General features: G+C 38.2%; 1 protein-coding gene across 8 annotated transcripts in view; it reads right to left on the bottom strand.

The window, feature by feature from the left end:
* Positions 1–25,972, bottom strand: part of btsz (bitesize) — a 58,158-nt gene extending 32,186 nt beyond the window's left edge. For 3 of the 8 annotated variants that reach the window (XM_032440257.2, XM_032440258.2, XM_032440259.2), the window contains exon 1: positions 25,188–25,972. In XM_032440257.2, coding sequence (XP_032296148.1) covers positions 25,188–25,672 — 485 coding nt within the window. In that variant the 5' untranslated portion in view covers positions 25,673–25,972. Of the gene's footprint in view, positions 1–15,810; positions 15,879–25,187 lie in introns of those variants that run through there. The other 5 variants (XM_015171526.3, XM_070207641.1, XM_070207638.1 and 2 more) reach the window with 4 other exon arrangements.
* Between the last annotated feature and the right edge of the window lie 578 nt (positions 25,973–26,550).

Genomic DNA, 26,550 nt, shown 5'->3' with positions numbered 1-26,550 from the left:
TGTTGCTGCTCTCAAGCTAATTTACGGCCCGAAATGTTCTGCTAGACCGGGACACAAAAATAAATCCACTAAAGTAAGCCTTAGAAAATTGTAAAGCATTTATTACTTAATAAACGTTGGCCCACACAAGCTGCCACGCGCTGAGGCAAGCCCCTAAGGGGACAGCGCCCAGCAAAGCAAATTGAATAAGGCGCAACTGCAACAACAACAACAACAACAACAACAAATACTATCTTGTATTAGAGGATTTCAAGGGTTGGCATTTATTTGGGACTCAAAATTGTTGCTGTTATCTCTTTTTTTTACTTTTACAACGCTTAACTGAGCCGTTCGTGCGTTAAATTATAGCCCAACAAGTTGCCCGCCCGCCCAGTGTACCCAGAGATATTTTCCTTTGGCGCCAAAATCAAACAAATCGTCAATTTGTACATTCATTTACTTAGCTCTCAACAACAACAGCAAAGAGATGTGAAGGGTTTAGAGTGCAGGGGGAGAGTGGGCGGGAAAGGGGACACGCTGGCCAACAGCATTGGCATTTGGGGCGCGCGCAACGGAAATGACTTGGCAGCCATTTTAAGCGCCGGCTAAATAACAGCTAATCGACATTGCACTGCTTGTCGGGGTTGTCATTGTAGCCATGATTGCCACAATTGTCGTTGTTGCTGTCGGTGTTGCTGTTGTTGTTGTTGTTGATGTTATTCGTGTCCTCCTCTGATTGCCCACCATTGTTTTGCTCGGCTGTTTCAACAGTTTGTCCATGCGTCCATTTATCCAACCGTCCATTGGGTTTGTTTATTTATATTCTTGGCTTCGCGCGCGCCCTTTTTGCAGCAAAAATTATGCTAGCCACTTGTTATACCCTTGCAGAGAGCATTAATATTCTGTCATAACGTAGAAAGTAGTAGATTCACTCTATGAAGCTCTATTGCTGCCATCATAGGTCGGAGTCGGCCAGATTGGACTTCTATAGATATATATATATAGTGACAATTCCACGTTGCCTTCATCAGTTTTTATTATTCTCCCAACATTTCAGCATTAAATCGGACTGCAGTGTATATATGTATATATATATATATATAGACATAAGTCTATTAGGGTATTTACTCTTCGGCTTGCCAAACACTGATGTCTTGCTTTGATTATCATTTCGACGCCTTAATTGGCCAACAAACACAGTTGACGTTAAGTTAGGGCCAAACCATGGCAAAGGCAGCCAACTTTTGACAGACATTTGTTGCCATAGCAAATTTCTTCCAGGTCTTAGATCAAGGTGCTCGGTTAGCAGTGGGCAAATGTGTGCCAAAGATTTCTATTGTAATAAATTCTAATTTGGCAAACGCTGCCACTTTAAGCTGTTTACTTGATTTGCCCCCTTGAGTCATTGGATTCCTGCACGTTGAAAGTTTTTGGGTCTTGAAATTGATATTTTACATATATTTTACAAACTGTTACAAGCCAAGGCCAATCGGCCGCTCATTAGGCCAAACGTAAGCAGGTCATCAATCAAAAGAAGGGCTTAGTTTTTCTGGGCCTCTGGCAATTAATCTGAAAAAGCCGCCCCAACGAAAAGCCATAAAATGTCAGACTATGAAAATTCCTATATATTTCAATTAAAGTGAAATATCAATTTCGTGTTACAGCTAAATTACGTTCAATAGGCACTGTACTCTATTAAATCAGCAGCTACAACGACAGTCACTGACCCGGGTCCCAGTGGCCATTGCTGGTATTTTAAGCTACCCTCACCAGTGTGTGGGGATAGGGTGGTTAGGGTGGGGTGTGCGCATGTGTGAGAAAAACACATGTTTCTATCCATGTTTTATTATGAATATTTCATAAATCCCACATGCAAACTAAAAAAAATCAATACCAGGTAGCAACGAGCATGTGAGCCTGTGAATATTTAAAAATATATAAAAAACAAAAAATCTATCTCAAATATATATATATATTTAGCAATATATACACACGTGTTGGTCAAAATTCCCTGGGGCCATAAGGAAAAAGCAGGGAAATAAATAAACTAAAGTTTGAAAATTTGTGCCTCTATCTAGATCTAAGTGAAACCCTTGGAGGCAACACTTTAACAATATCTCCCTGTGTGTTAATATTCAAATCGAAGGGCGTGGAAAATGGCTGTCGGGGTCCATACAAAAAAAAAAGGACCTGAACTTGGCCTCGGCAGCATGCTAAGCGATTGTCATTGGGATGAAAGTCACGTAAAGCTGGCCTCTTTTTTTTTTTGCAAAAGTTATGGTAACATTAGAAGGGCTTAGCCCAAATAGATGCCAACGAGCATAAAGCAAAGCGGGCCAACAAAAATGAAGAAGTAAAGTCAGAAGCCAAAATCGTAACTAAATTACAATTCATACTCGAGCCGAGTCAGTAAGTTTTTGTATAGCTGACCACTGGACCCGTTCGCATTTTCCAGACGAAAGCATCGGAAAATTTGACTCGCTGACTGCACTGAAAGAGGAAAATTGTTACAATATAAATTAATGACTGGCGTGTGCAACAAAATCGCCAAGGCGTGGCTGGGGCCAGTTTCAAATGCTTGACTGACTGCAAAGCCAAAGAGAGCCGAGGAGGTGCCAAAATGGCGGCGGGGCATAACATAAAAATAAATCGCACCTAAAAGTTTTCGTCTCATGCTGCCTGACCCGAGAGTAGACAGCCCACAAATCAAACCACTAAAACGACACTGACGCATGTATCCCCCTGCGTGCCCTAAAGGGGCAACGACAAATTGTACGTGCGTAAAATTTGCGACTTGGCCAAAAAGGTTGTTGACTTACAGTCGGCACTGTGTCGCGCGCCATGGCTATAACTACTCAGCATATACAACAATATTGTTTTTTATTATTATTTTGTTTTTTTTTTTGTTTTTTTGGCCATACCAAGTGCCGTTGCTTGGCCAGTTACCATTCCCGTTGCCACTTCCTCTGGCAAGCGTGACAATGTTCAATTATAGCTGCACTTCAGAATTTTAAGTAATTGAAGGCGACGCAGCGCACACGCTAACTGGCCTGGCTCGCCCCCACCACAGCCCGCACCAGAACATTTAATTATGCAATGCCCCGAAAATTTATGATCCAGTCTACTTTGAGCAATTGCGCTTACATTTTCACGCTTTTCACGCTAGCCGAAAATGTCCAAAACAAATTGAAATTAGCAGCTATAATGTTGAGTTACCCACAAACTTCGCCAGCCCAACGACACTGGCTAAAAATATAAGACCAATCTTTCTACAGAAGCTATAGAATAATGTAGTCCGATTTGATATCGTTTTACAGATATGTTGGGTGCAGAGTGAAGCTCGTAATAGCTGAGTTAGTCAATATATCATAAGAAACTTAAAACTTAAAACCTTCTATAGAGCTTTAAAATATATAAAAGTATGCTGTTATATATGCCATATAAATTGAAAGAAACGTTCTTTATTTAACAAACTAATTTTGTAAAGGGGCCATCTGATATAGTGGTCCGAGTCAGCCGATTTCAATAAAATGTACTTTCCGCATACATGATGATTGCTTATAAATCGACACATAGACAAATACACGTTTCTATATAGAATCGATTGTTTATACTGAACAAGAATTTAAACAAATATATATTTTATAGACTCAGAGAGGTGCCCTTAACGCGTTACGCATTTCATGGCAAAATAAAGACACCCTCTACGCGGCTATAAAGAGAAAGTGTTAATGAAAACATAAACGGTATAACGAGCTATGAATTACCCAAATCAATAGCAAATCAAGTAATTGAATTACTTATCGGCCAAACAAGATCAAAATTCTATTGGAAAATCCTTAGCCAAAAGCATAGACAAGAAGCAAAGCTGTTTGCTGAATTGAAAAACTACGCGGGCAACCTCTTGGCTGCGTCGGTATTCTACTGAGCTCAGCAGTAACTGCTGCTTCGTGTGGGCTGACGTGGGTAGGCAGAGTCATCAATATATATGTATATATCGAAGTCTACGGTTAATACTGTCATTTGGCCATGTGTGTGTCGGTTCTTTGAGGTGAAGCGAGGCGTTTGCCATTTTTGTTTTATGTCTCCAGTTTGTCTGGCCTATAAATTTTATAGCATAAATTTAATTCAATTTGAGCCATGTGTCAATCAACAGCTGCATTTAAGTGGAAAATAATGTGCAGCCGACCGCAGGGCCAGCCCAGCCCATAACAATGTCTATCTAACCAACAAACCAACCGCCATATATTTTTATAAATTTTATTACCGATTAATTGCATATTCATATGTATTCGTTTTCAGCGGCTTTTACAATAATTACTTTTTGTTATGCAAATTGTTCATTAATTATTACAGCGGCAAAGGAGGACACAGCAGTATTCAAAATAATAAATAAAAATGAAACGAATCATATCGAAAAAAAAAAACAAAATAAAACAATTAATATTAGTAAAGCAACAAGAATAATAAACAAATATTTGCTATTGACAAATTTAACGCAAATAAAAGAAATAAGTAGAACAAATTTAAGCAATTGTGAACAGTCTTTTCAGCACAACGCACAGCAAATGTGCGCAGAACTCAATACACAGATGTGTGCTTATGTAAGCTCTATATCCCATATGTGCGACATGATAAAGTTGAATAGTTAGGCCAGCTTGTAATCCTTAAGATTTACTCTCTTGGCAAAAAGAAATATATTTAGACGATCGGACCACTGCAAAATTTCATAACGATGGCCCAACAACTGACAAACGAGTTTGCATAGAAACAGACAGAATAATTGCATTATTTAAAATTGTTAATCCGTCTGCCTTTTATGATAAGCTCAGTTAGCACTGCTTAAATCCATACGAATAGAGGTTCTGCCTTCAATGCTAGACATGGCATTTCAGCTGTGGGCCATTGTTATAGCTCAGTACGTCAGTATAAAACGCTCTAATGGATGCCGCACGCAACACTCAACACAGTTTGCCACAAGTGGCCCCATAGCAAGATATGATGTGTTTGCGTTTGTGGCAGCAACAGTTTTTCAAACTTGCGGCATTTGGCCATTTCGTATAACGATGACGCCAATGCAAACGCAACAAGAAAAACGAAAGCAATTCATAGAGACATACCCACACACCCTTCGATATAAACGCGAGCTCTGTTTAGCAGCATCTCCAACAATGACAAACGGAGAAAGCGGGCAATTTGTCAAAACCACAAGAAAATCCCTAGCAATCATCGTCAATTTGCATTTTGTGTGCTAAGCACACACACCAACGCAAACACACACACACACACACACACGCGCGCAAACGGTGTACAACGCTGCGTATGACGAATGTGCGTGCGATTGGTTCGACATCACGCATACGCCCTGTTGGGTTCACGAAAACCTGGCAGGCCGGTAATTGGAAAATCATCCATTACCAGCGGCTAATGGAAAACGAAGGAAACTGTTGCTAAATTCGATTAAGTGTGTAAGCGCTTTGATACCACAAAAAATAAAGAGTGATATACATATACATTCGACTAGATGCGATTACCATTTTGAGCTTGTGCCTGAATTCTGGTCGTAAGCGATAGGCCTGAGCCAATTGCTAAGGTCAATGCCTAATTATATAATTCAATTTGGCTGACACAGCTTGCTTTGCTTGCCTATTATTTATAAGCGCTATTTAATTAAATTCCTGCAACAACAGCTGTGCCCCAAGCCGCAGCAGCGCAGTCCAAGGATTCTATATACATATGTGACACAAAGTATGGCTTCATATTTCCAAGCATTTCCAAAAGTATTTTTAGTTTCTTTGCTTGAACTTCTGTCAGAGTGTTTACAGCTTCAATTCGACTGTCACAAGCAGTTAAAAGTTTTTCCATGTTGTTCAAGTATATTTTTCGTAGCCATTTATTTTCTTTTTCAAATATCGATTCGTTTCCTGTGATACCTAAACTACTGGCGGCACTTTGAAAATATATATTTTTCAATTGGAAATATAATCTGCCGAGGCTAGCGGGCGGCACATGGAAATTCAAATAAACATAAAGTTGTATTTATTTATATTAAATCTAAATATTGTGACTTCGGTTGCCGTTCATAATGGGAAATGGCTGCGATTTGCGCTTTAGCTTTGCTTTGGTGCGAATTGAGTTTTGGGTAGATGTTGGAGTTTAATAATAAAAAGCTTTAAGTGCAATTGATTTGACGTCATTTTAAATAATCTTAAAGTGCTGCTAGAATAATGCTAGATAGTTAAGTCTTAAGCTAAATTTGATTAAGTTTTAGTTAAATAACTTTTAACTAATACTCAGTTCTTTTAGTAAGGCTTTTATGCTTTCAGATTTTAAATGTGCTTTCAAAGTTTTATGTTAATATAATAAAAGATTCAAAATACTCAAAGATTCAAAATATGTATCTTAAATATTTTTATTCATATTAATCGCAAGTGTAAAAAAATCGATCTTCAGCGCGCGTCAAATAAGATTTAATGCAACTCATCTTAAGCCAAAAATAAAATGATAATTGCTGCACATCAACCATTTTACAAAGTTGAGCCAATAATTAGCCCTAGTAACCATGACTTGGCTAATTGGTTAATGTTAAGCTGGCGTGGCAGCAAGTAGCTGGATATTATAACAATTAATGAAATCAACAAGGGGTTTAACATAGTTCGAATGCGTTTTTTGTGCTGTCTCATGCTAGGGACAGACAACAACTTTCCTTCTCTCTATTGCCTCGTGAAATGTTTTACAAAATGTGCAATAATGAGTATCATGTAATGCCAGACGCAGTCATCTCAAGAGACACAAACAAAACAGCTGCAGCTGCAGCAAACGTAAAAAAGTGAATGCCACCAGTGGCAGCATGCAACATGCAGCAACAGCTACAAATTAACATTGTTTGTTTATTTCTTTTTTCTTTTCAAACTTTTGTAGCTTGATATGCGTTGACACTTTTCGAAAATTGCGTACAATTTTCAAATGTGGCCACAAAATTCGATGCGTAATTACAAAACGACAAAATACGCTAGGCACAAGAAGAAGAGGTAAAAGAAAAAACAACTCCAGCAAATTGCGCTGCTGACAGTTATAAAATGGAAAGGTTATCTTTAACTCTGGAGCAACAAGAGGCATCAAACACAGTGAGTACCACTTGCTCCTGTGCCGCTACCGAACTGTAGCTGGGACATTGACTAATGGTCTGTCCAGCGGCATGCAAGCTGCCTTAAAGCAGAGCTTCATTCTGGCCAAGAAGAGCTGCCTGATGATGCCGGCAGGGCAGCACATAACAAGCGGTTGGCAAGCAGACAACTACACATAAATGACAGCCATTGAAGTCTTTTAGATTCTGCAAAATAGACAGAAAAATTAATGTTGCACAAATAAATTGTAAGTAAATGGCATAACTATCTGGAAATGAAGCACGACGTTATTAAAATTGCAACAAAAATGTATGAGCTCTACAAAGCACACTAAACAACATTTCAAATATTCTTATAGTCGGCTTGAGTTTGACAACGGTTTGGAAATTTTAAATTCTAACGGAAGATCATTTAGCACGGGCTTGAGAAACTTTCTAAGTCGTTTTATATTACGCGTACTTTTATTGGGTTTTTTACCAACATAATATACTGCTCGGAATACCAATAAAGTTCAGCGCTGTTCCCTGACTAAAAATGTTTGAAGAAATCCTTGATCAAAACGGTATTTAAAATAAAAAGACCCATACAGAAGCTTAAAGCAAATAGAATTAACTAATACACTTGCACAGAATCATTTTAAACAAAAAACAAAAACGAATGGTAAAAGGAGGAACATAAAGAAATAAAAAAATATGAACAAAATTTTTCAAAATGAATTAAATATTTATCTTTTTAAAAAAGCTTAACAATGATAAAAACATAGAAAAACTCCTGAGTTTAAAGAAACTTATTGCACTTTAAATTCAAAAAAAATCATTATTTTATGGACAATAATTTAAATTGATCTGGAGAAGAGGATTTTTAACAATATTATTAAGAGTTGGTCAGTCAGTTATTTAAACCATTTTCCTTATATTGAGCTGCACTGTAAAATACAAATCAAATCAATGGGCGAGTCATGCAGTGCTCGATGAATAGAAATTCCTGAATTTTTCTGCACCATAAAGGCAGATGGCATGCTGTCTGTGTGGAAGCCCTGAAGCTGGATGAATCAGGTTAGGTGGAAGCCAGTCAAAGCTGCTTTGATGTCATGCAGAGTTCGGCCCTTTTTGTGTGGATGTGCACGCACTCACATGCACACATACACAACATACACACAAACATGCACACACATAGCCATACACAAGGTGAAAGGATTGCAATAAAAGGAAACAGGATGTCGCATCAATTGCTGCATCAGTTGTAGGACATCAGTAGAGCTGCCTCATCAGCTCTTCAAATATGCTAATCTGCAGTCAGATCCATGTTGTGCTACACAAAGTTGCAATTGCAGTGGCAGTTGCAACTGGGCGTGGCACTTGTGACTATTACTGTAACTGTTGTCGCACTGCGTTTGCCTGACTGTGGCTGCGGCTGTGGCTTACTCCGGCTGCATGCATAAATGAAATTTACTTTACTTTTACTCCGGCTGGCTGCAGTTAATGCAGCAGGTCAGGTTTTTATTTTTGGTTTTTTAGCATCTTGTAAAGTACATCTACGAGGCGAACCGGTTTTCCAGCAGCTGGAAAATGTGTTTATAATAATACTCTTTGCTGACGCGCAGCTGAAGTTTAAGTGCAGCCCAAGTATCTGGCGAATGTTTGTAAACTTTTACTTTCAGCAACTGTATACCCTGCTCCCTTCCGTTCCTCCACCGCTCTCGCTCTCTCTCCCTCTCTCCCTCTTTCTGGCTCTCACTCATTAGTTTGGTCACTTCATAATGGCAGGCGGCCCGCATACCCTTACACACAGCTGGCCAAGAATGTTGTCTCGTCCGAAAAAGCCATTGGGTTTTTGCCCAGCTTCTGCTCGCTTTTTCATTTTTTATTTTGGCAACTATGCTCTTGATGGCTTGAAAAACTTTCTCTGCACATAACTTATAGTATGGAATAGAAGCAGAGCAACTTTTCGCACTGAACACCCCGAATTGGGTTTGGCTTCTTGACTTGACTCAGCTAACTTTATTGTCTTGAGTTTTTGTTGTTTTTTTTTTTTTTGTAACGGCAGGGCTACAAGTGGCTCTTTTGTGTGTGTGTGAGTGCACCTTTGGCAAAGTTTTTAGCATTTATAAGATTTTTGCCATTTCACATAGATAGAAATGTGTCCGATTGCAAATGAAGCTACAGTTTGAGTGATTGGGCCAATTTGAATGCAGCAGAGTAAAGCAGAGAGTGTGCACTGTCGGAAACAATTGCAGTGTGGAGCTGGGGAAACGTGTCTCAGCAATCATTAGAGCATCAAACTGGCCCTAGCCGAGACTTGGCCAAGCCCAACTATGGGCCAAAAGCAAAAGCCAGACCAAAAAAGGGCAACATGCAGCAACAAAGCGTTAGCACACAACGTAGACAACGACAGACAGAGACAGAGAAAGAAAACGACAGAGACACACAGAGAGAAAGAAAGAACAGAGCAATAAAAGGCTAAAGAAGTGGGTTGCTGTTGTTGTCTGCCCGCCTGCCTAGCTGGGAAATGGGCAAACGCCTGGGAAATGTAGTAGGAAATGCATCGTCCGCATATGCTTGACACGGAAAATGCCATGACAGTGCATACAAATACAAAATAGAGGAAACCAATGTTCATAAAAATTACTTTCTTGACTTTAAAGTGGCTGCCACTAAAGTCAAAATCAAATGCGGCCAACAGAGTGCCGTGTTTTTTGTTTGGCCAACCCACACAGTGTGCAGCCAGAGCCCCATATAAAGACAGCTCTCCAATGCCTGAACTCGAGTCAATTGTAATTTTAGTGCTTCCAGTTTTCGTTCTGTCTATATGTGTGTGTGTGTGTGGGCGCCGCGTGAAAATTGCGTGCAATTATCAAAAGATGAAATCAGACGCCAACAGTCAACGGGCAAAATGCAGGCTGCAGCTACTGAACACCAATTTGACCGCCCCGTCAGCTTACCTCCCTTCATCCAAACTCGAACAGTACATTGTTTACTAGAATTGTTGTTGTCGTTTGCTGTTGCTGTTGTTATTGCTCGTTGTGGTCGGGCTGCCTCAAAGACAGAAAAACCAGTTTGACAATGTTTATAAATAAAATTAAGAATGTAAAGAGAACAGTCAACACAGTATTATGACTCACGAACACACTACAATATGCGAAACGGTTGCTTAATATTGTATACATTTAGTATTATTAATAATTTGATTGTTATTATGATTATTATCTAGATTTTATCATTATTATTTTTATTGTTACTCTATTATTATTTATTTTTATATATTATATTATATTTATAATTTATATTATATATTTCATAATAATATTAACTTTAACTGGTTATAAGCTATAAGCTAAAGTTTTGATTTTAAAAAGCAGATTATATGTATATATTTGTATTATATACATATTTGATAACTAAGGCCTTACATCCATACCCTAGAAAGGGACTTTAGCATGTATGCCTCGACTTTAAAATAAATATTGGCTTGCTACTCGCATATTAATTAAAAACCCACAGAGATTTTAAGTTCTATTTTTAACAAGACTTTTTTTTTTGTTATTATTATTTTTGTATATGTAACGCAATGCAAAATGTAGTTTTTTATTGCCTCTCATAAGTAATTTATAGGCACTAATATTTTGACAGAATTTTGTAAGCTCTAGAGATTGGGCTGTATGCAAATAATATTAAATAGGTATTTTAAGTGAATTAGATATATAAATAGGTATTGCATGCTATTTTTAATAATAATTATTTAAAGAAACGATGAGCATGATGTTAAATAATCGATTGGAATGTGAAAGCTGACAGAATATTGAAGCCTTAGGTATATTATATAAATAGCGTAGGGAGAGGCGTGTACTTCCAACTCCGTTCTAACGTAGCAAAGACCTAATAGGTCTTTAATTACAGTGCAGCTAAAATAGATATCTTTGTATAGAGGATAACTATTATAGTTCACCCAGATACATTTTCTATTTGTGCTATTGATTTATAGACACATTCAGAACTAAAACATTGATTGTTGGCATTTTAAAGGTCCATTAAGCTACGGACGCAACAATAAATTGGATGGCTTGTCAGGCAGGCAATGAAGTTAAGCTGACAACAGCAATGGCTTTGGCGAACACACACACTTTAGCACAGCTGATGCCACGAACAACAACAACAGCAACAAAAAACGACACATATCGAGAACAATAACATCTTATATGAGTTTATTTTAAGTTGCAAACTGTAACAATTTTTTGCAGCCTGTGCGAAAATAAAATAAAATAATAAGCAATCCGCACAATATGCTCAATTCTCAAAGCGGCGTTTCCGTTGACCGCCTTTTGATTCATCGTTGTCAACTGCCACACCGGGCCCCCTCGTTCTGCCTTGCCCCCTGTTGGCACCCCTTACTCCAACAAGTAAAAACAAAAAGCATCGACTGATTAAAATCAGCCTCGTTTTCTTACTGCTTGTTTATACAATTTTTTCCGTCACATTCTAAAAAATCATTTTCCCAACGCTTTAAGCCATTGAATTTGTCAGCCAACAAATAAGTAAGGGTTCTCTTGTCGGGAGTGCTCGCCTGGGGGATACCCTGACTTCTCACAACTTGCAACAGCCACCATATATCAAATTTAATTCTTATGGATTCTTAGAAAATGGGAGCAGATACCAAAAAATATATATTTACAGCACTTAGTCTTGATAAAGAATATATGTAAATACTTTCTGGCCACACATATGCAAACTTCTAGTTTTTACATACATTTGCAATAAGCTACTATACCCTTTTTTTTGTCATTGGCTTCAAGAGTATTAACCAACTGAATAAAAATTGTTGGTATCTAATGACGGCTATTGACGGCAGCCGGTTGGGGCCACTTTTTGTTTTATTTCTGTTCGGCGCTCAATTGCGATTTCTAATGTGATTTAACCAATTTGGTTTTTTATTTCGTTTGTAAAAGGCAGCGCGTTAATTTGTCTATAATTACAGCTTTGTTGTGTTTGGCATCACGATCTCTTGCTAGCACGGATACGATTTACAACTAACGTGTCTTTTGTTCTTTAGAAACAATTGCACAAATGCAGTTGGCATCGATTTTTTAAAGTTCAGGGAATTGAAATTGTCACTGTTTATGAATGCGAAACTTTGAAAACGAATCGATGGCAGGTGAAACTATACAGAAATAATATTTGAAATATTTACGCTTGCAATCGTTCAGGTGCAAATAAAAGGAAAAAGCTTTCCGAAAAATTCGCTATGACAAATAAATTAAGTATTCTTAAATTCTAAAGAATTGACATAAGGGCCGAAAATATTATATAAAATTCATGCTAAGAACCAGAATTACTAAGATTTATCAGTCAGAGTATTGCAGATAGATATAAAAGTTATAATTGTTGATTTTTTCAAAACAAAAAAAGTGTATTCAATCAAACAATAAGTCAGCCAAAGAATGCCTTGAGATAACTAAATAAACAAATTGAAATAATTCAGAAGTTTAAATGTAAATAAATTTTGACATTTGGGTTTAATAAAAAACTGGTTTTGTGAACATTATAATTAATAAATTAAAATTAGAGCAGATACAAAAAATCTGGATATCAAATTAATGCAATTTTATTTATGATTTACAAATTTCAATAAAAATATTTAAGCTACAAAGTTGTGTAGACAATTAAAGAAAGGCGTGTTAAAAATAAGTGATAACTATGTAAATTGCAAAATAATGATTTTCCGCGAGTTATTTCCCTATTATTAATGCTTTTCACTAGAAAGAAAAACATGATTTATGGTTTTAAGGCAGCAAAAAGTAATTAACATTTTTTATCATTTCACAACTTGTCAATTAATCAAATGTATTGACTGATTGTGAGCCCTGACAAACGATTGCTAGCAGCGGGAAAATGATGCTGAGGCGAGCTAATGTCAAATGCTGGGAATAAACACCAAGAATTGAGAGCCACCCACGGGCTGACACTCGTTAATGTCCCAGTCTTGACAATGTTGAGACGTGCTCATCATTATCATTAACACTTCCTACGGTGCCCGACACTAATGTCGTTTGGGGCGCAAAACTACTTCATTAGTGGGTTGAACTACTGCTTTATTACCTTTCGCATTCGCGGAGCTTTCATCAGTTAAAGTTTTAGTATCTCATCTCGTTTATCTTAGCCAAGTTTTCTGTTGACTTTTTGATGTGACTCTCTTTCTCTCGCATGGTGTCGTTAAACAACAGTTAACCCAATTTGCATTTGGCTTGATTCGAGATTTAGCCAACTGTCCATTCTGACTGGCCACAGCGGGTGCTAACTAGAAGTATCTTTTTTTTTCTTCATCAACACCTCAGATTTGTGGCCGGCTGTTGCTGTGTCAGCTGTTTTTCATCATTTGATTAAAATGTAAATAGCATGGCTTAGGTGGAGTAAAAAAGGGGAAACATAACGTTATTAAACTCAATAACTGTCAGTAGTCCATGCATTAATTATAATAAATTACGCATACGCACATTTGGCTGGCGAAAAGCAAAACCAACTCGAGTTATTTATTTAACGGAAATAGAAAAACGACTGAGTAAAAGCAAACAACTCAGTATAAAGAAAAACTGGTGAAAATGATAATGATAAATGTGCAGAACGAGCAAAAACAACCAGGCGTTGCTTTGCACACCCGAAGGCGTGTCCAGTAGCCGGCGTCCAGATGCACGAATATGTATAAAAGATTAATGAAGTCATCTGCCAGTTCATATTTTTATATTCATTTTTTTTTTTTCGGTTGCTTCTTCAATTTAAAACTAACAGCTCCTGCGGCTTATGGCTCATTTAAATGTATTACGGTACGGTACGTGCCGCTTATGGTCAATGCACACAAATTTGACTGACTTATCTAAGCGTTTACACGCGCAAGTCGTGACATAATGTCCAAATATTTGGATCTAGTGGCCATAAATATATACACAAACTGTGCTCATCAGATAAGCAACGTCTTGGCCTTATCTACCAAATGTATTTGAGTTAATAATTTGAAAGAACGCAAGCAACGATGACACTAGTCTAAACTGGCAATTGAAACGGAGATTGTTTTTTAATTAGCAAAAGACTCGATTATAACTATCTTGAAAACCACAACAATTTTAAAATTATATTTTCAAAATTCATTCCTATAGAGTAGCATCTATTTTCATCCAGTATGGATATTATTTACAAAATTTTATATATTTAGCTATAATTTTTATTTTATATTTAGCTTTCTTTCTAAATTTAATAAACATTTATTTCTCACCTGCTGATAGTGTCATAATTAAAATGAGTTCAATTTCAATTTAAAAATTCTGCTTTTAGCTTAATTAATAATTTTAAAGATATAATTACTTTTTCTCTCTACCAAATTTAATAACACATTTCATTCTCATTTCATTGAGCTTAAAGTAAACTGGGAAAATTTTAAAAGCGCTACCTTCGACGGCACTGTCTCATCGCCTTGCTCTCAGTCAAGGTCTAGAGTTACGAATGTGCAGCAATATGCTAATTAAATTTGAGCCGCATAATGCGAAGCGTTGCAAAGTTACAAATGTATTTAAATGTAAGTAAATACGAACGTTATGTGAGCTCTTTGCATGAAGAGGGCAATCTGTGAGCTATTTAACCAGAAAGCACTGACAACAATTGTGCTTAAATAAAAAATAAAAAATGTGCTCGCTTTGTTAGCCCAAACTGAGTTCACACCTACAAGATACTTTACCTAACAGATACATTTGTTGTTGTTAAGATTGTTGCTGTTGACGCAGCGCTCCATTAGTCATGCTCTAGACATTGTTGTTGCCATTGCTGTTGCTGTTTTTGTTGTTATTGCTGTTGTTGTTGTTGTTGTTGTGAGGGCTGTTGTGCAAGGTGAGCTCAGTACCAGGAATAAAAACAACAACACGAATCTCAATCGCCAAATTGCAAATTCATTCAAGTTGATGGACCCATCAAATGTGGTTTGCATATGCGGCTAACGATTGCAATTTGGCACTTGGTATAAAAGTTTTTAAGCCGCGTCGGCGGCGGCGGCGGCGGCGGCGGCGGCGGCAAACAAAAAAGCATTTGAGACGTGCGACGATGTGCGGCATAAGAATTAAGCTGAACTTATGGCATGCCAAGTTCGACAAGAAAAAGCAAACACAGGCAAGTTAAAAGCAGCAAAAACAGCCCAAAGCAGATACATATAAAATGGTATACAAGGTATACGCACTCAGATATACTGCGTAAAGAAATGCGAACGCGACGGTTCTCTGGCCTGGAGTGGGTGCATTCGTGAAATGCGTGAGCTGTGTGTGTAATGCGCTTTTAACGAGCCAAGCGCAGACAAAGGCAAACAAAGTAAACACACAGATACAACCAAAAGATACAAATGCAAACAGGGCTGCTGGCCTCGTGCATAACTTCTACACCTTTCTGCCGCGATGTCGCGCCTTTGTTTGCAACTGGATATTTTTGTATCCCCAACCCTGCAGCACACACTTCACATCTGGGCTTTAATTAAATTTACAGCCGAACCGTTAAAATAACCCGCATTTCTTTAGCCACACACTAACACACACACACACACCGCATTCTGCCGAGTATGTGAAGCAAATAAGGTAGGAAAAATTTTAAAGTAAAAAATAATAATAACAACAAGAAAGAACTATTATAATTGCGCAATTGTGCACGTAGAGCAATCGCATGTAGCTGTTCCATTTTACCTTATGTTATTGAGATACTTTTTGTATCTTGTGGCTGCGGCAGCTCGCTTTGGGATTCGTTGGGCGTGTTATGGCCCCACGTCGTGGATTTAGTAATTTTTCTTTTTTTTTTTTTTGATTTTTTGGCAAACTTTTATATTCTTTTTGCCAAATTGGTTATCTTCTGCTGTGCACACCGAAATTCTTTTATATATCATCAATTCGTTTTTATTCAGTTTTTGTTGGTTCGTTGCTTAGAGTTAGTTAATGTCGCGTCGTTAGCTGCTGTTTTGCATGCCTTAGATTGGGCGGCGTGTGGTATCTGTCAGATACTTTTGTAGCTCTTATACCTTAAATATCAGTCGAAACGGGGATCATATCATATAAGATATACTTTTGCTACGGGTACAGGTAGAAATACACAAATCTCAAACCGGCAACGCGCATACACACACCCGCTCTCTATCTTTCTCTCTCTCTCTCTCTTGCACACACACAGACACTCGCACCGTTACACACAGCGATTGCGTGTTGACGTCCGCTTAGCTCAAGACGCGTTCGTTGACTGAGCTCCGGAGTCGTTCGCCGAGATTTAACGGCGCGCGCTCGATTGAAACAGTCGATTGAAAGCAACAGGTTGAAAGTCAGCTGCACAATGAGAGCGATGTGATCAGCGCTCTCTCTCTCACTCTCTCTCTCTCTCTCGCTGGCTCAAACTTCCACTCTGTCGCTCTATTGGCGTGTCTTTGCGCTGCCTGCCTGCTACCTGAGGCGCCCTTCTCACATTATCATTAAACAGAACGCGACGTCGCCTGTTGCTATCATTTTAATTATGCACTCATGAGAAAGACGAGTCGCATTCTTGTTGTTGTTGTTGTTATTTGTTATTGTTATTTTTGTTGTTGCTGCTGCTGCTGTCTCTGGCTGGCCAGTGTAAAGTTCTGTTTATGGAAAACGCTAAAAAAATTTCCCAAAGTATTTTTTTCTGCACATTTTTATACACTGCCGAGCGTAAAGTGTTTACCAGCTCTGATTACATTTGTCAGTGTTTGTAACGTCATTTAAATGCTAACAAATTTAGTGTTAAACAACAAATAAATACGATCAATTGTAATGGTCATCATGATGCTGATATAAGCTGATACATTTATTATAAATAAAATACATCACGTATAATGTATTCCGTAAATAAAAAATTAAGAAAGATATTTAACGACATGATGATACATTTCAAGTTATCTTTCAGCTTTAATAGTGAAAATTTCGTTAAGGAATGATTGTTTATTCGACAACTGCTATTAGAATAAAACAATAATGTAAGATAAGCAATAAGTTTAAAAATAATTTATGAATTAACGTATTTGATATGATTCAAATGAATCTATTAGATATAAAGCGACAATTTACTCCCCTTTACTAAAATGTGTATATATATACTTGGATTCCAATCTGTCAATTTAACTTAATTATTTTCTTATTTGTCAATATAATTTCCTCAGATTTTGCCCAAGGCCATATGCTGTCACGCGTCAGTGTAGTGAGTTTGTGAGCTTCAAAGTTCTTAACTTATCATTCAGAGTTGTTGGCGTGAGAGTTTTCACAAAGTTGACTGCCTTTTCAGTGGCTTAAGAGTGGCATTAAAGGGAAAACTGACATGAGATCGCTAATAAACATCATAATTGTTTAATAACATTTGAAATGTGCATTTAATTGGGCAGCAGCATGCAGCTACAAGAGGCACATGTCTGCTGAGCCGAAGGGCAGACATAACAGTACATATTGCTCGATAAATTGTTTTTATTATGTTATTTGTATTCGCTGGCGGCCAAAATGCATGTGGCATGTGTTGCATTAATTAAGAGCCACCTTTTCCCCTTTCACATTCAAAAAATGTTTGCATATTATTTACATTTAAATACTGTTGCATGCTTTCAGGCGCGCTGATTTTTAAATTAAATAACTGACAGGCTGCAGACTGGCCTTAAGGATATGCATCGGAATATTGAGGAAGACACAAAAACCACCCACACAGCTCGGATAGGAGCGCAGTCAGTTTCTCTGTGCCAGCTAATGAGCTAGCCTGAGCGTTAAGCGACCAATTAAGTCGCTTGATGACCAAACTTTAAAAAAAGCAAAAAAAAAAGAAATGAAAGGGAATAAACAAAAAAAAATAAACGAGATATTTCGACACGTTTTGAAGACCCAGCTCAAGTAACAGCTGACTGCACAAAAGTTTCATACACATAACTGAAGCTTGGACCTGAAATAGGGCACTTCAGGTTGAAGCTGGGGGCCAACTGGCGCCAAACGTTGGCCAGCGTAGCCTAGCAGCCAAATTGTAATTAAAAGTAATCAAAAGCATTAGCAAGTAAAATTTGCAAAGCATAACAGCAAAAGCCGCAGTCACCAACCAGCACACCAAAGCGAAAAAACTAACCAAGAAGCAAAAGTAAACGGACCCTTCTCGGCTCTGAGTTTCTGGCTCTGTGTCTTGCGATGGGCGCGTGTCAAGTGACACGACCTCAACTTGTCGTAAGGTCTGTAAATCTACATATATCAAGTTTACCAACTCTACATTTTTTCTGATATACTTAGCTAATCTAGAGTTAAATATCTAGAGTTTACATGGGTTGCGAAATTGTTTGTGTAATTCATGCCATCCCGCAACTACGCGTTCAATACACTCCCGTCTCGCACACAATCCAATAATTACAAATGAAATGGTGACCATCAAAACTGTCAATTGCACTGAGATCTTACCCCGGCTCTTCACTTCGGCCTGTCCTAACACATTTAACGGTTGCATTGTCCCTGTTGAGGACAAATCAACAAACTACGTCAACGCTGGACCAGAAACTCAGCGCTGCTCTAGTTGCTTTTCATATATATATATATATATATGTACATTATTATTTACTACCATTCCCAAACTTTAGGATTATCTTAAAAAATTTTTAGTAAGCAAAGAAATATGTTGAAAATTTGTAACCTTATATTGAAAGTCCATTTATTATTATTCCATACATGTTTATGTCCTTGATCTAATCCCTCGTTCAGTTACTCCAAGTATTCTTCTCTTTTTTGTATTGAACCAAATATAAGTAATTTTGAAACATCATGATCTAATTTAAGAGCAACAAGCAATTATTAGTTCAAATGGGACAGTCTTTTTTAACTTTTACAAGAAAATAACCTCTCGCCGCAAACTAAATTTGCGTCGCGTTAGTCACGTGTTGCTCGTGTCACGCAGTCCAGCCTCTACTCTAACAAAGGGGCACGTAATCAAAAGGCAGCAGATGATAATGAAGTTGAAGTGGGAGCGCATGCAAGGGAATGGCCAGTGGGCGGCACAGATGATGGAAGCCGCGGTTAATGAAGTTCGTGAACAACAGAAAGATGAAGCTTGGCAGTGGCATTTAATTTAATTTAGTTAAGAGAAGTGACAAACACAGGTATCTTTAGGTAAGCTTTCAGCGGGTGCCTGTGCGTCAGCACGGAAATGAGATAAGTTTTCAAGAAGCTCATTACGCGGCACCAGATGCACGCGCACAAAAGGCAGCAACAGCAATTCGCTTGTTGCATTTCTGCGAAGAGTCAAAGCTATTTGAGCTGAGGCGCGTGCAACAACTCGTGGCATGCGCAAACGAAAGCCACTTCAAAGGCAGGCAAGTTAGCAGCCAGGTTGATAGACAGGCGCACTGCCAGACGGCCAGATACACAGTCAGGTGGCTGTAACAGATATCTATATGGAGGCCAGGAATGGCCCGACCCAACTGCCTGTCTACCGCAGGCAGGTGAGCTACACATGATACAGACATTCGTCATGTATGTGACACATGCTCTGGATTAGCGCATTAATTGCGTTGCCTGGTTACTTGGCCACTTGATAAATTGTCGCGTGCGTCCTGTCATCCTGAAGTGAACCGAGCACAAGAAGATTTGCTTATTAAGTATTTATTAGTTTAATTCAGTTTATTGCCTTGGCATCGATTTTGGAGCTTTAAACTAGAACTTAATGCTTAAAATGGAGCAATTACTATTTCAGTCTCATTAATTTTTGCCAAGATAATATTGAGTGTTCCATGGCCACTTATTTAACTTACTCTTCTTCTCTTTGCTCTCCAGCAAATGTAATTTATCAACACGTAAGTTGCCATCTCTTGGTGCTCTAATGGTCTCTGTAATCTCTTCTAGGTTTCATGCGATGCGTTTTCCTGCCCATAGTCACATTACACTATTCAATACATTCTGGTTGCATCAACACCCCATCCTCTAAATATATATTCAGCAATTAATTATGCCAATGGAATTGTAAGTCCTCCATGGTCAGCCTAATCAGTTTAAACTTATGTCTTATATCGTGGTTGCAGTCTAAGGTTCAAAGGGCAGAAAATCTCATTACCAAGGGCAAGAAATCTCATGTGTCAATATTACATAACCACATATAATTTTCGACTAGAATATCGTCTGTCCTACATACTCAAAGGCATCAAATTCAGCTATTCATAATGTTCTTAATTAATTCTGAGGTAAGCTTATAGCTTGCATGGTCGCTTAAATTTCAGAATCTTCTTTTCTCATCATTTTCAAGCATTTTTTCCATCTTATTTCATTGTTGAGTAGCAGATTCCATGGTCAACTGCAAGAGTATTCCATCTGTATCTAATACATGTCTAGCACACATGCTGTCCTCCGTTGTCACATTAATCAGATTTAGATTTCTCTTTGGCCGAACGTCTGAGTAACAGCTAATTTTCTGATTCATTTACATCACAGTCCATGGTCTTATAAAACAGAGCAACATGGTTTCTTTGCAATTATTTTGGAAATGTCCAAGTTAATAAAAAATTATCCTGGTTTACTCAACCAGCAATATCAACTCATCCCACGTTTGTCCTTCATAGTTACCTTTTCCCCCAATTTTCCTATTTATTTTCGATAACTGCTGCAACTTGTAAACATTTACAATGCAGAAATACTTAAAACAAAGTCATAAAACACTTAATGAACCCATAAATAAAAGTGAAGGTTATAAATACAACTACTTAAGTTGATTTCCAGCAGTTTTCCTAGAAAATGCTAACTCGTAGCAAAAAACCCGCAAATTAATTACTTTTACTTAACGACAGCTTAATGTTAATGCCAACTCGGGCACTGATTAAAACGATAATGAAATGCCAAACATTTGAATGATGCTCCGTCTCCAACTGGCAGATGGCACTGCGATAGAATGGCACAAGATTGGCAAGCCGGAGGCCACGTTATTGTTCATTCATCATCTTCTATTTCATCAGGCGTCATTATTGACGCTTTACTCAATATAAGGCCAATCTATATATATATATAATACCAATCGCACTTTATGTCCACCCGCCCCTGCCCATTATCATTATGGAAACATTATTTGTTGCCACAGCTGAGCCACTGGCAGAGGCAGAAGCAGAGGCAAGACTGGCGTTGTTGTCATGGCGGCCACATCTGACCTATTGCTACCCACTATTAACAGCTCCTCTTGCTCAGCTCTCCCCTGGTGTACATCAGCTCCAGTGGCGTTTTTCAATTTAGCCATTTCCGTCACACACTCACACACACAACATGATTAAGCAATCAGAGACGCCTAAAAGGCGGCCACATTTTAACTAAATCAACGCCCGAACGGAAAGCAATGGCTGCGATTTATGTGCACATTATTTGAACTGGCTATGTAATAGAAATGTTTATGAGTTGGCACTAAAAAAAAATACAGCGGACTTTGTGCCACACGAGGCATTAACCCGCATTATGTGCTTATATTGTACTTGTATACTATGTCGCTCAAGAACTCATGCTGACGGTTCTTTAATTGAAGAGAATGATTTAAGGGAAGTAAAATTTGAAAAGAAAAACTAGTGGCTACGCCATTGCCATAGGATTTCCTTGCTATGTTGATGGGGTAGATAATAAAATTTATAATTAAAGACATTTATTTAAAAACATTCTGAGTTGAGAATTCCTCAAAATTTCTTAAAAAACTAGTATAATCAGTAATTCTTATGTAAATAAAGAGAGCCAAGAGTTATTTACTTGTCAAAGCAAATGTTAACTTCCCCAGGAGCTTAGATAAGATAAAAGCAGCAGGAAAATAAAAAAAAAATTGAAAAATTAAGTCTACTTCCAAGTAAAAGTCTTATATCAGTTAAACCCTGTTATACGAATATGAAATAGAGCTCGCTGCCCAATATTGCTAGGGCTAGACGATGACTAACAAGTAAAACGCCGTAAGAATATAAATTAATAAAAGACTCGTCATAATTGGTTTTTCTAGCCCTCATAAATATCCTTATTCGCCTGCTAAGGCCACTCCACAATAGCGTTAATTGTTCCTGTTGACCTAAAATTATGGGACAACACCCAATTAATTACGTACCTAAAGTTGTAAGCTATGTCATTCGATTTTGTGTCAGTCTCTTGGATTCGATTTTCAAATTTACTTTCAGAAATTTAGTTGCACATGGCATTTCGATGTATCGATTGATAAACGACATGCCGCATGTCACCATAAAAGAAGTCTAATCCTATATAAAAACATACTTATAACAATCCACCCTATTGCATATCGAGGGCTGACTAAAACCAAAATCATGTAGTCACGCAAGTTGAGTACATTAAAGACAATAAAATTGAGCTACATTTGCAGAAAATCATTTTCAGTTACACAAAAACTTCAAATAAATAAAATTACTCGATTCTGCCCAATTAAAACCTATCCTGTATTCAACTGAGAGCTGCATTAAGTCAAGGATTTTCTAGAAATGGTAGAAAGACGGACAGAGAAAGAGAGAGCGACAACGTGACCAGGAATATATTTGGTTTATTGTGTCTAGAGAGCACAAACAATACGATGCTTCCCATGTTCTAAATTTTAAAAATGGGAAACAAACAATATAACTTACACGATTGGAGCACGAACTGTCGCACGCGTCTGATTTTTGATCCGACTGAGGGAAAGAGTTAGTTGATTGGAGGAGGAGTAGACCAAATCGCAAGCGGCATTTGAACATATTGAACCAAAAGCCGCTTATGCGAAGTGAAAACAATTTGTCGCGCATATCAATTTAATGCCACAAACGGCAGAAGGAGCTGAGCAACTGCGACTGGGTTTGAGCCTGAGATTACTTGACTGCCGCCGCAGCATGCGCGTTATTTTTTGCCCAAATGCCGCTGGCGCTTGAAGCTCACCTGGCTTAGCATCTGCCCCAAGCATCACACACACACAAGCTCGAATTTCCTGGCAATAAATTGTGGTCTACGCAACGTGCGATACGTGGCACGTGGTGGATGGAACCCTAGTAACTCACATTGTACCCATAGTTCGCTGCAGTACTCATAAAGCTGGAACCCTAAGTGCATTAACATCAGCTTTTTAGGTTGTGTGGCTTTGTGTGCAGCAGCTGCTGCAGCAGCTTTAAGCATTTCTCTGTTTCCACAGCATTTTTTGTTCGACATTTAATTAAAAATGAAAATAAAAACAAACACAGGCAAGATACAAGTGAGAGTGCTCTAGTCGGGAGTGCCCGACAAGGAGATACCCTGAACCCCGAGCTGCCTTTACAAACCATCTAGGTTTCTTCTAGGAGTACAGACATACACATAAATAGACATATATCTGTTTATGTTCCTCGCACTTAGTTTATGTAGAAAATGCGTTCCTGATTAACTTCCGGGCTTATTGTCCGATCTTTATGAAATTTTCGGCTCAATAATATGACATCCAAAAGTTCGATATCGAATTATATCGATTTTGTGAAAACGGGGCAGGTTATTAATAATTTAAAATCAATTCCATTTTTTTGTGCACTAAAAGGACATCCGCTTAAAATTTTAATTTCTTGTAGTCTCTAACTTATACATGGTCGTATATGGACAGGCAGACTGACTACAAATTAACAGCCAATTTGTACCAAGAGCGCATTGGTAAAGTTTTCTCCCACCTGTTGTATACATTATACCCCTCTAACAATTTTCAAGGGATTCAGAGTATACAAAAAGAAAACATATTTGGCTTGTCGAATACGTATTCGTTCGGTGGTTCAATTAGCTCGTGGGCTTTAATAGAGTTTACATAAAAGTTGAAGCGCAGCAAGGATTCGCAGAATAGTTGCAGGCAACAGTGTGTCCAATGCGGGAGCGGTATAATAAAAGTAACGCGTAACACAAAATCTCTGATAGTAAAATTACATATTTAATTTTCGTTATTGCTTGAAGTTGTTTAAATTAAAAGAACTTAATCAAATTAGCAAGTATAACATATACAAGTATATTGCTCCAGCTCCAAGTATATTGCACAGCTCGCAGCTTCACAGTCTACATACGAAGTATGAAATATCTATCTTCTTCAGATAAGCATGAGAATATCGAGTTAGCTGTTCGTTCTAATGAAGAAGTTATACTCTTGATTTGGTTTCGCGAACTGCATGCCTTCTGCTGCAAGTATTCTTTTCAAGAACGTTCTGACTCGTTTTCTGTCAAGATTTCAGATAGGCTAATATAATAGTGTGTTGTATACATGTTATAGCGTATGCCATGACCAGGAGCTAAAGTTGACCTCGAAATCAGGTACAGTGTATTAACTGGTTTTTATAGCCAATGTGGCTGCGAAAAGTGGCCATAACCCAAGTGTTATGTCAGCACCGGAATATCTGCTTGTCCAGCTATAAAATGAAGTGCTTGCTATAAGGCCATTTAAGAGATAGTTAAGCTTTCGGGGAAAAAATGGGGCTAATATGCCCATTGATGTCTGTTCCCTAAGCAGCAATGTTAAGGACTGCACTTGCATAATGCGTTTTCATCCTGATTGTTTTCCATTTCTCATATCTCATTTTGCTATAAACAAGCTGCAGTTATTTTTACAGCCCGATAACAAGGAATTCAGGAGAACTGCAAAGAAAAGCGTGGAAAGCCCCAGGCTTAACACAAACTTCTTAGCCAGCGCCGGCTTAAAACCTCGAATGAGAAAAAACCCTTGTGAAAACCTGTCAGAGCTTTTCCTAGAAATAAATGCACTTTCCCTCGTTTATATTTAATATAGCGCTTATCAAAGGTATGATTCGTAAGAAAAAAAAACAATAAAATAAAAGTGCAGCAGACGGGTGTGACCGAATTTGTAATACTTATTTACGGTACAGCAATAGCTTCAATCATTATAAATCTCTATGCAAACAGACGGATACGACGCAACGTAAATAAAGAAGTGCTGGTAAAAAAATGAAAAATCAAAGAAAAGTTCAATTTCAAGTGAAAACAGTTCTATTCAAGTAAGCCTTTCTTTCTACATTTCAATTTGAAAGCGAAACGTTTATCATATAGCCATCGCATTGGAAGCTTTTAATTAGAGACTTTTGAGCGTAGTTGGTACTCACATTATTCTGGTAGCATCACGCTGCCGCACCGACTCGTCCCGATTGAGCACCTCGATTATCATCTTGCGCTCGTTCTCCGACAAATTCTCGAGCACCTGCGAGGTTGCCACTGCCAGTTCGGGGCCCAGCACATCGATGGTTTCGCCCGGTATGCTCTCCGTTGCCGCATCGTTGGTTGAAATGCTGCAGCCTCCGGAGAGCGAGCCAAGGTTATAGCCGCCGGGCACAACGCCTGTCGACATGCTGCCCATGGTCAGGTTCATACCCATTTGAAGGCCGCTTACGCCTAAGCCCGACGCCGACGCAGCGCTCCCGTTGGCTGTTGCATTGCCGCTGCTGTATTGCAGCATGTTGTTGCTGTTTGGCTCACCGGCAGCAGCTGCTGCTGCTGCTGCTGCTGCTGTTGCTGCCACACGGTGCTTGTTGTTGGCGTTGTGCGTGGGCGTGGGCGTGGGCGGTAGGCGTGCACTGCGTCCACTTGACATGCCTGTGTGTGCGTGCTTTGAGTTTTTCTTTTGGTGTTTTTTTAGTGCGTGGTTGTGTATGCGTGTGTGTGTGGGCTTCTATATTTCTGTTCAGCTGTCAACTGCAAGTTCCCAACACACACACACTCCAATAAGCTGATTAGGCTTCTGTCTATTTCTGTGGTAATTGTTGCCGCTGTTGCTGTTGAGGCTGTTATTGTTGCTCTGACTATTGCTGACGTGTTGTTTAATGTTATTTTCCTTATTACATATCTCGCAACGCAAAAAGTCACGCATAAATTGTGTTGCCTTTTTTTGGGGTCAACTTAAAATCTGTACAAAAAAATGAAAAATATTTTTTATATTAAAAATTAAGTAGAAATTGTATTCGCCTTGCCGAATGCTTAAATTTTCATTGATAATTTATTTTATTTTTTTTATTAAATCACCAAGCCATTGGGACTGTTTTAATAGTGTGTAATGGGCAGACTGTAATATATTCAATTTATGGATCGGAAATAAGATTACTCTATATATGTGCTACACATTTCGTGACTGAACTAAAATATTTTCTGTAGAGTTATTATATGGATCAAATACATAAGCAAGTAAACAATAACCTAATTCACACCCGCACACGAAACAGGAATATCGATTGCCATTCAGCTCTGAAACCAACAATTTTTCACTCAAATTTATTTTATGGTATTTCCCAATACGTATAAGGAATTTATAGCTTATGTATAAGGTATAATTGGAAGTCTCGGATAAATAAATTCAGATATTCGTAAGATACATAAAAATATATAGACAAGAAATTAAACAAAAGTCCAGAATTTGATTCAACTTAGAAATCAATTATTTGTACAATCGGACTTAATGTAAGCGATTTAGTAAAT

This window comes from Drosophila virilis, chromosome 2, assembly GCF_030788295.1.
Source record: "Drosophila virilis strain 15010-1051.87 chromosome 2, Dvir_AGI_RSII-ME, whole genome shotgun sequence".
NCBI lineage: Eukaryota > Metazoa > Arthropoda > Insecta > Diptera > Drosophilidae > Drosophila > Drosophila virilis.
The sequence above is the reverse complement of the archived record's forward strand: the minus strand, read 5'-3'. Positions and strand labels throughout refer to the sequence as shown.